The sequence below is a fragment of the Centroberyx affinis genome, unplaced genomic scaffold, assembly GCF_046629955.1.
Source record: "Centroberyx affinis isolate AG114_WGS23_722 - 3 ecotype Tasmania unplaced genomic scaffold, CSIRO-AGI_Caff_v1 ptg002642l_1, whole genome shotgun sequence".
Taxonomy (NCBI): Eukaryota; Metazoa; Chordata; class Actinopteri; order Beryciformes; family Berycidae; genus Centroberyx; species Centroberyx affinis.
Window position 1 is genome coordinate 116,081 of NW_027280834.1, and position 16,420 is coordinate 132,500.

At 40.3% G+C, this 16,420-nt stretch overlaps 1 protein-coding gene across 2 annotated transcripts in view; it reads right to left on the bottom strand.

The window, feature by feature from the left end:
• Positions 1-923: 923 nt before the first annotated feature.
• The window catches only part of flvcr1 (FLVCR choline and heme transporter 1), a 28,484-nt gene continuing 12,987 nt past the window's right edge, over positions 924-16,420 (bottom strand). For both annotated transcript variants that reach the window (XM_071534973.1, XM_071534972.1), the window contains 4 exons: positions 13,320-13,425; positions 12,316-12,427; positions 12,163-12,230; positions 924-8,172 (listed from right to left, as the gene is read on the bottom strand). In XM_071534973.1, the coding sequence (XP_071391074.1) occupies positions 8,074-8,172; positions 12,163-12,230; positions 12,316-12,427; positions 13,320-13,425 (385 nt within the window). In that variant the 3' untranslated portion in view covers positions 924-8,073. The remainder of the gene's footprint in view (positions 8,173-12,162; positions 12,231-12,315; positions 12,428-13,319; positions 13,426-16,420) is intronic.

Below are 16,420 nucleotides of genomic sequence, written 5' to 3' on the forward strand. Positions count from 1 at the left end.
CCTCTGTCATAGCAAGTAAGTATTACACAAAAGCATTACACAAAAGGAAGCTTGATTAAAGAGTAACTAAACACCAAACCCAGATAAAGCCAGACATCTTATGGTAAAAAGTATGCTACTGAAATGGCCATCTGCTATTGGCTGATATTTGGTGCCAGGTGAGGTCACCACCTGTTGTACTCTATAGAAGGTAGTCCTTATAAAAGGCGTGGAATAGAAACAGAAAAAAAAAAAAAATCAAAATGAAATATAAAATTATGTAGCTATCATTCTGTTGTTATGGCCGCCACTTACTTCAGTTGTTGTTGTTACTTCAATCATACCACAAATAATCCAAATATGTTTCTGTGATTTCTGTGAGAGTTTTTTTTTTTTTACTGATGTCTTCCCTCCCCACAAAAGATGCTCCAGGCATAGAGATGCTGGTGGAATCGTCAGATCAGAAACTATCTGAGCTATGTATAACTAGCATCAGATTTATTTGTGAGCTGTGTTTTGCTGTCTTTGCACGTTTCCCCTACCCATGAGTTGCAGTGACGTCACTGATCTGTTGACGTCGCCATATCGACTTCCATATTGACTCCAAAAACAAACGTTACCAATTTGTGAGAAAAAGCACCTACCGTTGTTATTTTATTAAATAATGCATGTTACTTACCGAGTACCAATTAAAATGCCCGTTATATGTTTTGTCGTCAGTTGTAATGATGATTTTGTTGTTTACCCACTAATATAGAGAGACAAGACATAGTAGGAACAATTTAAATGTAACGTTATTGTAATCTGGTACACCAAGTAGATTAAAATAAATGCTATGAATTATTTGCAAATACTGTTTGTTCCAGGTGTGACTGACACTGAAGCTACATGTGAAATAGGAAATTAAAAAAAGATGCAAAGATGCAGGAAGAGTAAAATCCTTTTATTGTTCTGATTTTACTCTGGGTGTTTTGATTGCAACAGTATGTACAGGTTAGTATCATCTGCATACAACATCATCATGTACCCAGTATTCATGACTCCAGACATGTTTCTCCAACAACAGTGTGGGCGCTTTCAAACAACTTGTAGTCCAACAATAACTTCATAAGTAAATTAAATCAACAGCTACGTATACATTTCTGAACAGTGGGGTACGTTGAGACAGTGCAGCATTCTGCACAAATATAAGCATCTGCACTTAAGTACTGTTCGGTCAGTATACATCCTGTATTCAGGAAGTGCAATAACAGTAGTGGTTTGGAAAATACACGAGAGAGGTGTTCTGCCTTTTCACAACCCAGGTCAGACCGCTGTGGACACGACAGAAGAAGCTCTTGTTCTTCCTTTATTTTCAGTTCGTATTTCTTTTCTTGAGGCAAGTAACTACCTCAATGCTGTTCCTTTCGATTTAAAATAAAATCCTTTTAATTGATTCTCACTTGCTTATACATCAAGACCCATTTGACCTTCACCATGAAGTCACAACCCAAATGTGTTAGATGACACAGTAATGTTACTGTCCTGAGCCAAGCAAAACATCTCACAACCCATTTTTTGATCCTCACCGCCAAGTGGAGAGAACTTGCTTTAAATTATGCTGTAAAATGAGACTCTTGTCTGTATCCTGAGATCTGATTGGTGGATAAAGCAGAGGAGAGACCATGGTCAAGAATTCAAACAAAGCCTGTAATGAGTAAATTGCCATTGCAGTATTCGCAACCCCACAACTCAAAACATCCCTTAATGATTTCACTTGTTAAATCCACTTCAGTCATGAAGAGAGATGTAGATGGAGGGGAGGAGACAACTTACAAAAGGATCTGTAAGCCTTGACAACTGAGATATTTGTGCAAAAGGAAGTACAACTCAATGTAAGAAAGGTTTTCCTAATGTGTTGTACACCAAGTTAATTTTAAAAAATGCTCATGTCAGTGTTATCATATTGCGCAAACATGAAAATGTCTCACAGTTTGTATCAAGCCAGTTAAATTCTCAGTATTTTACAGACTGAATAACCATAAGTTATCAGCCCCTTCATAATTTAACTCAATACCTTTTTGCTATAATTTCTTTACTATGAGCAGATATTGATAAATAGCATTACATGACAAGATAAAATAAATTATTAGAACATAATGTCAACACTACAGAGCTCTATAAAAATGTACTCCCAGTTATAAAAATTAGAAAATGACAATGAAATATTATCAAGCAGAAATGTTAGCTCTTCATTTGCTAAGAACTACAAAAGGGGAATTGCATCAGTCAACAAACTACTTAGACACATTTTTCACAGGTTCCAAAAAATAGAAAAAAATAAATATCTATCTACAATCAAGTGAAGCGAAGCAACAGATTACCAGTGGTTACGAAGAACACGCCACCATATTGGAGGCATAACATAAGGAAAGAGTACAACATTATCACCTCTACCTCACTTACAAAACAAAGAAAATGCCTTTCTGTTCATTGGTAGAGTGTTCAGATTATACTGGAAAAGGGAGGAGGCAATCATGGAAGAAGATCTGATCATTTTACAAATTATTCTTTTGCTGTTACTTTTCCAACATGGCGGCGTGTCCCTCGTCAACACCGGTAACCACTTTCATAACACTCCATTACAGGTCTCTATAACATTATTCTGACACAGAGAGTTGTCATAATTATGCAATAAACTCCCACATAAAATAACTGAAAAACAAATAACTCCCCAATGATCAGCTTTGAAATGGTTAAACCGTATACAAGATTGTATTCTAATAGTTGGGGGAAAAAATTACAGTCTCTCAACAATAATGATTGTTTCGCAACAATAATTTCTCAACAATAATACTGTTGCTAAACCGGGATTGTTTAGGGAAGTGGTGCAACAGTTAAAGTTGCCTGTTGATGCCATTTTGCAATTTCCAAACAAATGGTCAGCTGACATTAGCCTTGTGAGGCTAAGCTGAGAATATGCATTGTCCAAAAGCAAAGAATTTAATTCTAAAACAAAAGATGTATCTCCCAAACTGATGGATTTGGACATGATTGATTATTATTGATTATTCATTGATGTATGTATAACATTTTGGAATGAAACCCTTCAAATGTAGACAAACTGCAGTCACATATTATCTGTATTGTGTAGGTTTAGGCTAAATGTATATGAATAAGGATTGATCAAAGCCCAAATCCATAATTGCTGCATGGCGCCCCCCTGTGGAGGCAGCGTTGCCACTTCTATGGCTTTTTTTTACATCATGACTTATTGGATTTCAGACTTATCACAGCTGTGGACACAAGGGTGACAGTAGACTACATGACAGCTAAACATGAGTTTTACAAATATTATGAGGCTGTAAAAGATGTATGTTGGCAATGTTCATAAACATTGAAGTATGACAGGTTAAGGAGGCTACAAAAAGCTTAATTCCATCTACAAGTCAAACTCTTCAAGAATCTATGTGAATTTAACCAAAGTTCAGATGGTCAAACAAACTCCAGATTGCAGCTTTTCACATCACATCTGGATCTGAGAACCGCATACACTAAGCATCTGCTTCTGTCTCAGAGGAAACTCTTTGTGCTCCTAGTTGCTGTGTTGCTCCAAAACGCACAAGATGGCGGTAACATTTTGTCATATTTCCACATGTCACTGACTGCAGCACAGACTGAAGCTCAAGTATCTGACATACAGATTCTCACTGTGTAATATTGGACAGGCGTCAACATTCAAACACATTTGAAATCATGCATCAAAGTAGAAAAATTGTAGTTGTGCGTGTCCTTATTGTGCACTGAACTCAGTAGAATATATCTGAGATTCGGTTTGGTCCGTAGTGGTTGTGTAGGAAACACCGTGTGTCATCAGGTAGAACAGTGGTAGCCATCGTAGAAGGCCCCTTCATGCATTTATCCTGCATCTGTCCTATAATACTACCACAGATAATTCTTTCTTGAAGGTTATTCAGTAGAGCCAGAACTAGCATATTGCAAAACAAATCTCTAACATCTCTCAGTCAACTCGTTACCAGACCATTCCTTGCAGTTTGATTTTTCCAAACAGTTCCTCTTAGGTTTGGAGCCAAGGTGCAGCAGTATCTCGACAAGCATACAGGAAAAGGCGGGACTTCTACAACGGCTACATCTGTGGTAAGATAGACTCAAAGTACTCAACACTGACATAGACCCCATGCATATAAAAGAGACCTGGCGTGCATCCCAAAGCTCCAAAACTCACTCCTCCTTTCCTCCCTGACCCGGAAATGTATTTTGGTGCCGCCGTGTTGCTTGCTGTTCCAATAGCAGAGGAGGCCAGAAGCCGCTCCTTCTGCAGAGGATGCACAGGTGTTTTTGAAGGGGTGACCTCACTGTGACCATGCCCAGAATATGACATAAGTGATAAAAAAAAAAACTTGGAAAAAACTTACCAACTCATGAATGTTAGTATGACAGTTAACTCTCGGTTAACGTTACAGTCAGTGCAGTTTTCAAACTTGTAACCTCAGCAACTTCAGGTTAATGTGCGAGCAGTGCATAAAAACTTTGATTGGCTATAAGGCGTATTATGGGCTTGGACTACGTCAGTTATGATAGGACCACTTCATCAGTAGCAGATGTCCGTTTTTGATCATGGAGTAGCAAATAAACGGTCCCGAATGGCCTCCTCCTCTCCTCCGCTCCTTTCCTCCCTTCGTCTCCTCCGGGTTATTTCCTGGTAGGAGAGGAGTGGTAGTGAGGGAGGGGAGGACAGGAGGAGGAGTGAAGGAGCTTTGGGATCCACCCTCTGGATCACACTGCCAACGGAAATCCTTTCAATCTTTATAATCACTTGCCTGAATCAGGGATGGGCAACCAAGTGCCATGGCAGGCTGAGTATGCAAGTTTCCATTCCAATCATTGATTTCACTGATTAGCATGTTCAACTGTTGAGGAGGAACTAATCAGTGAAATCACCTGGTAGTTTGGTTGGAACGAAAACCTGGGCTAAATATAAAATCCAAGAACGCCAAGTCAATACTTGTGACTTTGTGGAGAAAGTTCTTCCCAAGTTGTCTCGGAGAAAACAACTTTCTTGTGAAAGCAAGCAGAGAGACACTTCCTTACAGTTTGAGATGAACTTTGATGTCACGCCTGCAATCAATCAAGACGCACAGCTGTTCATTTTCCATACTGTAGACTACAGCACTGCTCAGACATGTGCTGTTCTTGCAATGAATCATGGGGCTTCCCATTCATTCTTGTCAGTTAAGTCACCATCTGATCCATCCTCAAGTAAAGGGAGTAAAGTTCTGAGATCTTTACCTGTCCTCTATCCTTGCGGTCTTTTGTTTGGGGATCATGCTTCAGCAGTTAGATATTACGTAAAGCGCGTCATTGAGGACACAAGGATGCACAAGAACACATACTGAGAAAGAGCCCTGCAGACTCTTGGCCCTCCATGGCACATGGCTGCCCATCCCTGGCCTGAATAGAAAGCCATGCAGGCCTGGGTTTGCTCAGTTAGGGTTAGTTTGGTTCTGCTGTGGCAGTCAGTCACATGGAAGGGTCCTGGAAGGATTTAATCCTGGACTATTTACCCAGGTAAAATATAAACACATTCATATGTAAACCTGGGTCAAAAGTAGTTGCAAATGATTCTCTGTGTTTATTTTAACCTGCATGGAGTACCAGATGGGTGGAGTTTAGCTTATCAGGACATTTCAGATAATGTCAGCTAAGTTGCTGAATTGACTTTCATGTACCATGTATTTGTCTAAACTTTCTGGCACTTAATGTATTTTCCTAAGAGATAAAACCCACCTATCATTAAGTACACTAAAACAAACCATAAAAAAATATTTGCAACTACTTCTATGGCCTAAGTCTGTTCATATGATGCAACTTGATGCAGCATCACAGTAAATAAACAGACTTGAAGTCAACTCTTCTGATCCTAATGTGTTTCAAAACAGATTCTGACTGGAATCTGAATGAATGTTCCTCTTGGATTGCGAACAGAATTTGTGACTTAGATTAAAAAAATGACTAATGATACAGTATTAACGTAACATTTACATTGCGTGTTAGAACTGCACCAGCCTGATCTCCTGAAATTTTGTGAAATTAACATGATGTATTAAAATGCAAATACGTGCTCCATGCACAAAAAGTAGAGAGAAATACGTTTTCCTACCATGAAAGGATTACGTGAAGGAGGCCCGACTAAACAGGCAGCCAATGGCGTAATGGATGGGCGTAAACATTTACCTTCAACTCTGACGATCTGGGTTCAATTTTCAAGAAGATTTCTACTGTGAGTGAATTTTTAGCTAGTTTGTCTTATTTAACCATGACCAAAGCCTTTCCCTAACCTTAACCAAACTGTTTTAGTGGCCTAACCTTAAAGGTCTTTGCACACCAAGTCCGTATTTTTCGTATGCGTTTTTTTAATCCGTCATCCGATAAAAATCGTTACGCACAGAAACCTTGCACACTGAATCCGATGCGTTTTATTATTCTATTCGTTGCAAAAATTCATAATACGAGAGAAAATGGAGTCGTCATTAAAAAGAAGACCACCAATTTCCGCGATCCAATTGATCCTGAACAGCGGCTGGCAGTATGTCTAAGGAGGGACACACACACACACACACACGCACACACACTTCATGGTTTGGCTATCCAAATTGTGCCATCGGAAAAGTGCGCATAGGTGATCAGCCTTTCGACTGGATCCACAGATATTCAGGGCACAGCCTCAAAACGCTGCAACATACAGACAAGGTAATGGTCAATAGTTGTCCTGTGATCAGTCTGTTTATCACACTTTTCTGCCAGAGCTGATAGTATCAGTGTTTCGAGGCTTTGCCGGCGATCCCAGTAGATCCAGTCGTGCGTAATGGCTAATAACAACAGTACAGTGGCTCTGAGTGGTCAAACAACTCTCTAAAGGCTTTTGACAGATGCGAAAAAAAGCAGAAAATCGAACCTGTTCCGAAAACTTTAATGACGGACGAAAGTTTCGGAGTCGGTGTGTAAACGAGTTTGACACAACATGAGGTCGTATTTATTTTTAAACGTGCGACAATTTCGGACGAAAAATACGGACTTGGTGTGCAAAGGCCTTAACTCTAACCAAAGTTGTTTTATTTGCCTAAACTTAACCGTCAGCCAACTTTTCACATGACGAACAGGTGAAAATGGCATGTCCAATTCTTGTTAATGTCACATAATCCAATTCATGGTGGAGGAACGCAATCTTCACATAATTTGTGTCCACAACACGTAGTCTGCGTTTCCGACTTTGTGCTCATTTCACGAAATTTTATGAGACCAGGCTGAACTGCACAACCCAGAGCGTGAAAGGAAAGTTCAAGTAACCTCAGGAAATGTTGGCCCAGTGCAGCAGCCAAGCCAGAACTGCTCTCTAGCCCTTCATCCCAGACACCTGGAGACTCTTACAAAAATAACTTCTCCATCAAATATGATCCGTCTAGCATCACAGGAATATTTTGCAGAACTATAGTCAGGGCGGTGTGGTTCTGACGTTTGCATTCCTTACTATTGTTTGAGTCTGATGGTGATCTAGGAATTGAAGCTTGTTCTACTGTTCTGTTCTGTTCTGTCTTCCTTCAAAACTTAATTTACATAACCAAACTAGGAGTGCCCCACCTCACCTACAGCACAAATGAAGTGCAGTGGAGCTTCTTCTCTAGGTTGTGCTTGTGTAATTCGTTACGACTCCAAAACAATCCTTCCATGGTAAAACCAAAGTTCTCTGGAAATGCTCCTTTTTCTTTCTGTGCAGGTGTTTGGGAGCGCAGGGGACCTGGATCGTACCACAGAGGAGTGTCACAGGCATCGGAAATGTTGGGTGGAGCATCAACCAACACCCTCCATGCCTTGCTGGGTGCCCCGCCTGGCTAGAATCCACTGTAGATCGTGACTATAAAATACTCAAGGTGTGCTTGATTTACCCTGGCTCACATAAAGAGCTTCCGGCTTTCCGAACATCGGTGACGTTATGCTCGGTAATAAAGATCAAGCGCACCTTTGAGTACTTCACATTACAGTACCGTGCCCAGGGCAGCTTGATTTGTTTTCCTGTGATCCAGTGCCTTGGCGGGGCTACAGTGAGGTTTCGTGGGAGAAGCTGAACGACGGATCCAGCTTGACCCCGTTGGTTTTCTTCTCTGAAGGGCACTCCACAGGGCACTCAGTAGGGAGCTAGGGCAGAGGAGAGAGAAAGAAAGAAGAAATTAATAGGCTGCCAAATTTAAGAAGCGTTTCCTCGAGCAATCAACAAAACAAGGAAAACAAGTAAACCCCACACAAATGATGCAGTCCCCCTCTGGGCCAATCAGTAACAAATATGTCACCTCATTTTGACCTTATAATTATAGCGCCAGTCAGTATGATCTTGAAAATTCCCGAACATAGTGATGAAATGCATCATTTGCCCAAGTTTCATCAAAATCTGATCAGCGGTGTCTGAGATATTGCATGTGACACATGGACGAACAAACAAACAAACAATGTAGCGCCCGCCTTGGGATGATCAGTATGTTTCACCAGGTTTTGACAAAATTTGATCAGCGGTGTCTGAGATATCGTGTGAAGGACAGAAGAATGAACAAACGAATGAGTAAATGAACAAACAAATTAATGCGAAATTAAAACGAAGGAGACCGATCCATAGTCCGATAACGGCAAGACTCAGTACGAACGTAGGACAAAGACTTATTGAATCGTGAAGAAACAAACAGATTTAATGGACTGGCTGGTCTGAAGGGTGCTTTGTAGCGCACTCAGCAATCATTAGAGACAATCAGTTGGGAGCTAGGTTCATGATCAGGTTGTTTTGTTGGAAGGACACTTTGTAGGGAGCGATGGCAGAACAGAAACAAAAAGAGACTCAATGTCAAGATTGACAAGCACTTTATAGGGAAGTCTATGAAAAGCAGAAACATGGGGGACTGTAGCTAGAGCAAGAGCGGAGACTAGAGTTGTCACGGTGGTGCCATTTTGACACCGGTGTTGTTTCCCTCCTCAACACCGGCCACACCGGTGATACCGCCTGTCGCCACTAGGTGGTCTAAGCGCTATCAAAGTCAGCGTCACTACAATGAAACTTAAACTTAAAATTCCTATCCAAACTCATGTGTGTTAATGGCATTTGTAAACTGTAACACTTTTTAATCAGAGATTTATAACACTGCTCAACACTCAGAGAGTTAATGTGAGTGCAGGTCAGATTCTGGCATATTGCCCTTATTTAGGCTCCCATTGGATTGTACTGGACATATTACGGTCACTAGGTAAGGACAAATAATTAATCATATTCATCCTAATCTGTCATATTAGTGATCATATTAATGATCAGTATATTGTTAGTATGTCCATTTATCATTTAGTAGCTTAACTTGAACCTTTTATTTTACAAAATACAAAATAATGGTATTCCCGGTGTGGGGCTAATAACACCAGTGTGGACTCCAAGACCGTATGCCACCGGTAACACCGCCCACCACGACAACCCTAGCGGAGACAGGTTCAAGAATCTGTCTAGTTTTAAGGTCACTTCATGTTACACTCAGTAAGAGGCAAGTATTGAAGAAAGAGACAGAGTGAAATATGATGTTGTCTTGTCTAAAGGGCGCTCCACAGGGAGGCAGATGAGAGAGAGACAGAGACACAGTGAGGGAGGAAAAGGAAAGTGAGAATTAGGTGGGTTTGCGATGAGGCAGGTTTCACTGCAGCAGGTTTTACAGACTGACACCAATGAAGCTGGTGAGTAAAATCATATCCTCACCTGCATCGTATCAGTGATGGGCAAAACTGACTGATTTTTACTGGAAAAATGCCAAAATCTGTCTAATTTATCAGCAAACCAATTTATAGTGCTGATCAGAAGAGGAACGCTGCATGGGCTTCCAACGTGTTCACTGGAGCTGCTCATTGGAAATATGGGGAGTCCATATGTACGCACCCAAAAATGCATTTTCTAACATTTTAACATGGATTTTTTTCTTCTTTTTTTCCTCTACAGACAAATGTATAGGTCTAATCCTAACTACAAGCAACCAATAGTAAGAAAGGAAGGAAAAGGAAAGGAGAAGGATCAGAGCCACAGCACCCTGACAGCAGATATATCAAATATCACTGTGTCCCTGGAATGATCATGTATGACAGAGAAATACTATGTTAAGAAATAAGAGCCAGGCAGAGAGAAGAGAGAAGTGGGGTGGTAGCCAATAATGAAAAAGATTGTTGGTTTGATTCCTGGTGCTTAAATTCCTGTGTATATGTGTACCAACCAAGGATAGGCACTGGAAGCAAGTTAACATTTGCTTAAATCACTGTCAAACAACACACAGCAAAAACAGACAGAGTTGTTAAGTTATTTTATCTTGTATCCAGACTTTTCAAGATTATTATACGATTTTTTTTTGTGAAATCATCTTTCTGCACTGGCAGATAATTTAACCGGTTTTAATAATATAAAAATTTGCTTGGTGAAAGTGAAAAATTTTCTTGTTTCAAGATTTTCTTCATTCTTTTATGATGATTTCTTTAAAGTAGTCATAATGGCATGTATCAAGTGAAATTTATTGAAACCAGCAAGATTAGAGATAATTTGACTAAAAATATCCCGAAATAAGCTTGATAGACCTGGAAACGCGTTCAAATCACTGGACAGCTTGTCATTTTTTGCGGTGAACACAGATGACATTATCTAGCTGTTTAAAACAGCCTACACACACATATTGTCTTGCTTTTTGTGTTCTTCTGTAACTGTATTTCTTTTGACCAGGCCAAATTAAATAGCAGTGCAGCTGGCATATTAGCGCCTGGTAACCGGAGCGGCTTGGCATTATCAAGCTTTGTCCTTCCAAGCAATAAATACAACTGGGTAACCATCTAAGTGTCTATTTGTCACAAGAATTCTGGGAAATGCCTCTCCCAGAGGCGGTCAGCGACATTTTCTTAAAGGATTACGCCGACTTTTTAAGTACCCAATTTGTAACGAGAGGATTGGCACCAAAATCATCTGGGTCTCTGGTAGATAGTTCTGTCTGGTGCGTATGCTAATGCTTTAGCATACAGTGTGTTCAGTAATCACAGGCAACTAACACTGCCAAAGTGCCCTTGAGCAAGACACAGATCCAAAGTGGGAAACCATCACTAGAGCTGTTCGATTCCAGAAATGTTGGAATTTTCCTGATTCTCGATTCCAAAAAATGAAAACATCAGCAAGCAGATATTGTAAAATAAACAGTAGCCTATAATATTAATTGGTGACGTTGTTTTATTGTAAGCCAGTCTTACCTGAAATTTGACATCTTACTTTGTTTTCATCTTTCTCTAAACTAAAATACCACCACACTACCGATGTGTGCGGTGTAGAATTAGGCATTTTCTCAACAGTCAGAGGCAGTGTCTAATACCTGGTGTAATCTCTCCCTCTCCTGCTCTCTCACTCTGTTGCCGGGCAAACTTGAGCCACTTGCACACTTACCAGAATCGCCAGAGAGGCAATCGGCTTTGGGATTCACTCGGGGCGATCTACATTTTCTGTCCTGTGCGGAATCGACTCCACAGCTTTGGAGTCTGTGCTCGATTCCCAAATGCCTGGAATCAAAGAATCGATTCTTTTTGGAATCGACTGCCAGCCCTACCCACCACCCGCCAAACACGGGTGATTTTGGTGAATTTGTTAGATCCACCTGTCACTGTGGCGGCTGAGCAAAGTTTGCCAAAACTGGAAAAAAAATTATCGCCAGTTAGCAGACAGTGCATCAGTTTACATCCGATATGCCTTTTTTTCTTCCCATGACCGCTTAATTCCAGGCACTGTAGTTTCAAAACAAAATAATTTTGATATGAAATCTCCTCCCACCAAATGCCCTAGGCTCCGCCCCTCTGTGACGGGCTAGCTGGGCGAGTTTCCCCAGACTCTCAAAACAGCGTGAAAGAAAGCCTGAGGCAGAGTGTAAAGACGGATATGCAGAAGGACAAATTCCAGTTACCTTGTGTAAAGAATGAATTTAACCTACCGGTATTCTAAACATCTGGGTATCTTTTGCTTACGAGAATGCGGTACTGGCCTAGTGTGTGTGTGTGTGTGTGTGTGTGTGTGTGTGTGTGTGTGTGTGTGTGTGTGTGTGTGTGTGTGTGTGTGTGTGTGTGTGTGTGTGTGTGTGTGTGTGGACTTACTGCCTGCAGGTGGTTGCTGTCTGCTCTTACGTTGACGTTGTGTCTTTTCAGTTCTGATTTGATTAAGGCTGAAACACACAATGAGGAACGATGAGATCCTGATATTTGGTTTACACGCACTTACACACACACACACACACACACACACCCTACCAGTGAGCAGTATTCCTAGGAAGATCCAGACGCAGAGGAAGAGGTTTCCTGCCAGCGGGTTGTAGTCTGTGGTAAGTCTGCCCTGGATCAGAGTGAAAATGATCCCAAAGATCTGCACAAACACACACACACACACACACACACACACACACACACAGAGTAAGTAATAGTCCGGATTAAGCAATTAAGTGATAGTTTCCTTCTAATTCAGTTGATTTGACAAAGCAGATTCAATAAAAATCTTATTAAAATACTGCAACTTGGAAGATAGATAGATAGATAGATAGATAGATAGAAATATCATTTTGTAATGTGTTTGTAAAGAAATAAGAGCTACTTAAAGACAGGAGTGTATTAGAGCAAGTAGAGGAGGAAGATATGGGAGAAGGCGGGGATGAAGTATTTCTTTAAGGTGCTGTGTGTTTTTAAACAATATATCATTGTCAAATTAATTGTGATACCTTTGTATCATTACTGTAAACAAATGAGAGCATGGTGGAGACAACTGGTCGCCTCTATCTCACACCAGTGCTATTGTTTTTTCAAATTAAAATCACATTTCCTATAAGTCACAGAGAGGATCTTTTCTTCTTGGTTCAGACGTATCCTCTTTGTCTTCACTGAAGAGGATCAACATGCTGGAAGTGATTTCTCCATCTTCCTTTCCCTCCTTCCACCATCTGCTGCCAGAAACTCTTTCAGCTTTAGCTCCGTTTGCTCTGGAAGAACAGAACCTCTTCCTGTTTTGTGCCGTAAAGCGATCCAGCAGATTTCCCTCCAGATCCACCAGGTGGAGAAACAATGGAGGATGCAGAGTAGAGGCTGATAGAGGCTGACAGGCTGCCCACTGATGGTCTCATTTGTTTATGGTAATTACACTAACGTTTCAAAATTATTGTAGGAATGATTTATTGATGTTAAAATGCTACACGCAGCACCTTTAAAGGCGTAAGACATGGAGTCTTGATTCAGAGAGCAGTGGTTGCGTCATAAGCTTGTCTTACCTGAGCGAAAGCATTGAGGAGTCCAGAGGAAGTGCCTTCAGACTCTGGGTAGGTGATCTCCACTCCAAACTCAAAGCCCAGAGGCAGGTAGCCCGTCATGAAGAACCTGAAACACAGACATCAGCCTTCGTTATCACAATAACACAGAGATCGAGTTTAAAGAGCCAATCAGGAATTCTAGTTTGGCAACTCAAAATATCGGTCCATTTTGCTCTTCTTATAGCTTCAAAACGTGTGTAAATATGTCTCTTGTTTAGCTGTCACATACTGCTGGTCCTTATATAAATACAATAATAACATAGATGGAACTAAAGAGTTTTTTTTCTGATGTGATAACTCAGCTGCCGTCTCCAAGCCATGTCGAAGGCTGGGAACTACTTGAAAATTTGCAATACTAAGATGAGAGCCAATAGTTCAGATTCAATAACTTCAATTTTGTGTCAATTCTTTACTAACAGCTTTTGCTGCAGTTCTCACACACATTGAATGCCTAAACAAACCAATTGCACCTTCAACATCTGTCTAAAAGTCACATTTAAATTTTGCATACTTGTCCTTGTAGCAATACATAAGTCAAGACAGAGAAAATATCTTTGATCCAATAAATCATTATGTAAACAAGGTTGTGTTTTGCCATACTGTAAGCAGAGAGGTATGTTTAAAAATGAGATATCCACAATTTAAAAAAAGAGACGACACCTAATTTCAAAATGATTTATACACAAAATTTCATAAATTATGGTACTTCTGAATCCTTGGCTGACAAACTAAACACTTTTACACACTGGATCCTCTATATTTAATTTTATTTTATTCCCTAAATCGATATATAGTGTTTTGGAAATGTACTCCTCAGCTGTGGATACGACATTTAATGTTTTAACTATAAACATCCACACCTATACAGGGTCTAGGTGTGTTTGAATTATCAACAAGGACAGAGGGAGGCGAGGGCTCACACACACTATCAGGTTTCACCCATGTTATTCAGAATGTATTTACAGCCTGGCCTTTCCCTATCTGCATATGGTATTGATGTTAAACTTGTTTTTAAAGCTGCACTGTGTAGTTATGAGAACAAAGCTGCAGGATGGTGCCGACTTAGAGGTTAGAGAAGTTTTCCAGTTTGAATCTCTGGCCCTTCTGAGGAAACTTGTTCTGGGAAGTGAACAAGAGACGCTCTGTCTTTACTTATTTTAGGAAGTTGTTCAGTCAAAAAGGAAATTTCAATTTCTTGGTAGGTTGTGCCGTGTCGTCATCAAAATTTACTGCAAATTTCTGATTGGTGCGCGGTCCTCTAACTTTGCCGAAACTCAAGTGTGTTGAGCGGAGGATTGTGTCGGGTACAGAGTCATTTTCATCACCATTCTCCATCCCACCCCGCTCCTCTCCATTGAGAATAAATGGAATCTGGCCACTTTACTGCTAGTCAATGCTGTTCATGGTAGGGCTACACAATATTGATCATATTGCATATTCCAAATTGACTTTTTATTTGCCACACGGACGTTTCGGGCAAGACACCCTTCTTCAGTGTGTGTATTGGCAAATTCACAATCAATAGACACAGGTGGGGCTAATCATAGTTTCTTTTTCATTATCTACCACTTTAAGGATCCAGCACCCAGTTGTCAGGGTATTATCGTGAGTTGAGCGCGTTGTATCTTATTGTTCATATTGCATATTGCAATTACAATATAAATTGCAACACAGTAATGCAGACACAGATTTTTCAATATTCTAGATTTTTCGGCAAAAAAGAAACGTTTTTAATGCAAAACTGAGCTGTGGTTGCTGAAGATTTTCTGTATTTGAATACAATGAAAGTTTGTTTATAATATGCAATTTAATTTATAGGCCAGAAATTGGGCTCAGCACCATAACACCATGTTTAGGAGTCGATTTTGAGCAGCCACCACTGATAAAATAATTGCATCCTCTCGCAATATGGGAATTGATGTAGCTCATTTTTGTGATTTTCGATTTTCTTTGATTAATCATGCAGCTCTAGTTAGTGGACATGAAGTGTGAGGGAGAGAACCAGAGTCCATCTGTCACGTTATGCTGACTGTGACTTGATGCCCCCAGAGAACTTTATTGGTCTTTATGGTGCCTCTGACACAGCAGGAGATGGTTTTACGAGGCATGTGACACGTCGTTATGAATGACCTAACCCCCCCCTCAAGGTCAAACCTGGTATAAGACGACATAACGTCTCATGTCCATGTCATACTGAAAGAAAAGCTGTCACTGTGTCGCCCATTGGCTGAATCTTCTCAGCCAGAAAGCTCCTGAAAGTTTAAAAGTTCTAGGTAAGTAAGTTCTTGGTAAGACTACATTCCCAAAAAAATGTGTTACTGAATATTGTGATTGCGATATGAATTACAATATCTGTATATATATAGCAATTAGCAAGCATTCAAATAGTAAATATCTATATTCATATACAGTACATACTGTATGTTGTGTAGTTAGGGTTCGACGGATATAAGCTTTGAAGGCAGTTTGCCAATTCCAATGTTTCTGGAATGAAGCTGCGATAGCTGATATTTTGAGCCAATGTTCAATATGTTTATACATGACAATTTTCATGCCAAAAAATGAAAAAATTACAAGGGTTCAGTGTTTCACTTAAAATTGTATTCTTGTCAGGGTGGAAAAGTCTCTGAAAAAGCATCTAGACCATGATGGGACACTAAAACTCTGCATTGAAACCCAGGATACTACTGCTACTACTACTACTACTACTACTACTACTATTACTGCTACTGCTTCTGCTAGTCCTACTACTACTACTACTAGTACTGCTACTGCTACTACTACTGCTACTACTACTACTATTACTGCTACTGCTTCTGCTAGTCCTACTACTACTACTACTACTACTGTTTTCCCATGGACAACCAGTGTAGATTAGGAAGGACAGGCCAAGATGGGAAAATGCGGAGGATAAATTTCACTGCGCCATTGAATGCATGTGTGTGTGTGTGTGTGTGTGTGTGTGTGCCGGCCGCCGTGCACGTGTGTGCATGCGTTGTAGATGGTTGCATGTGACCAAATAAAGACAGGGTTTGTCCGTCCTGTTTCTTTCTGTTTCTAAA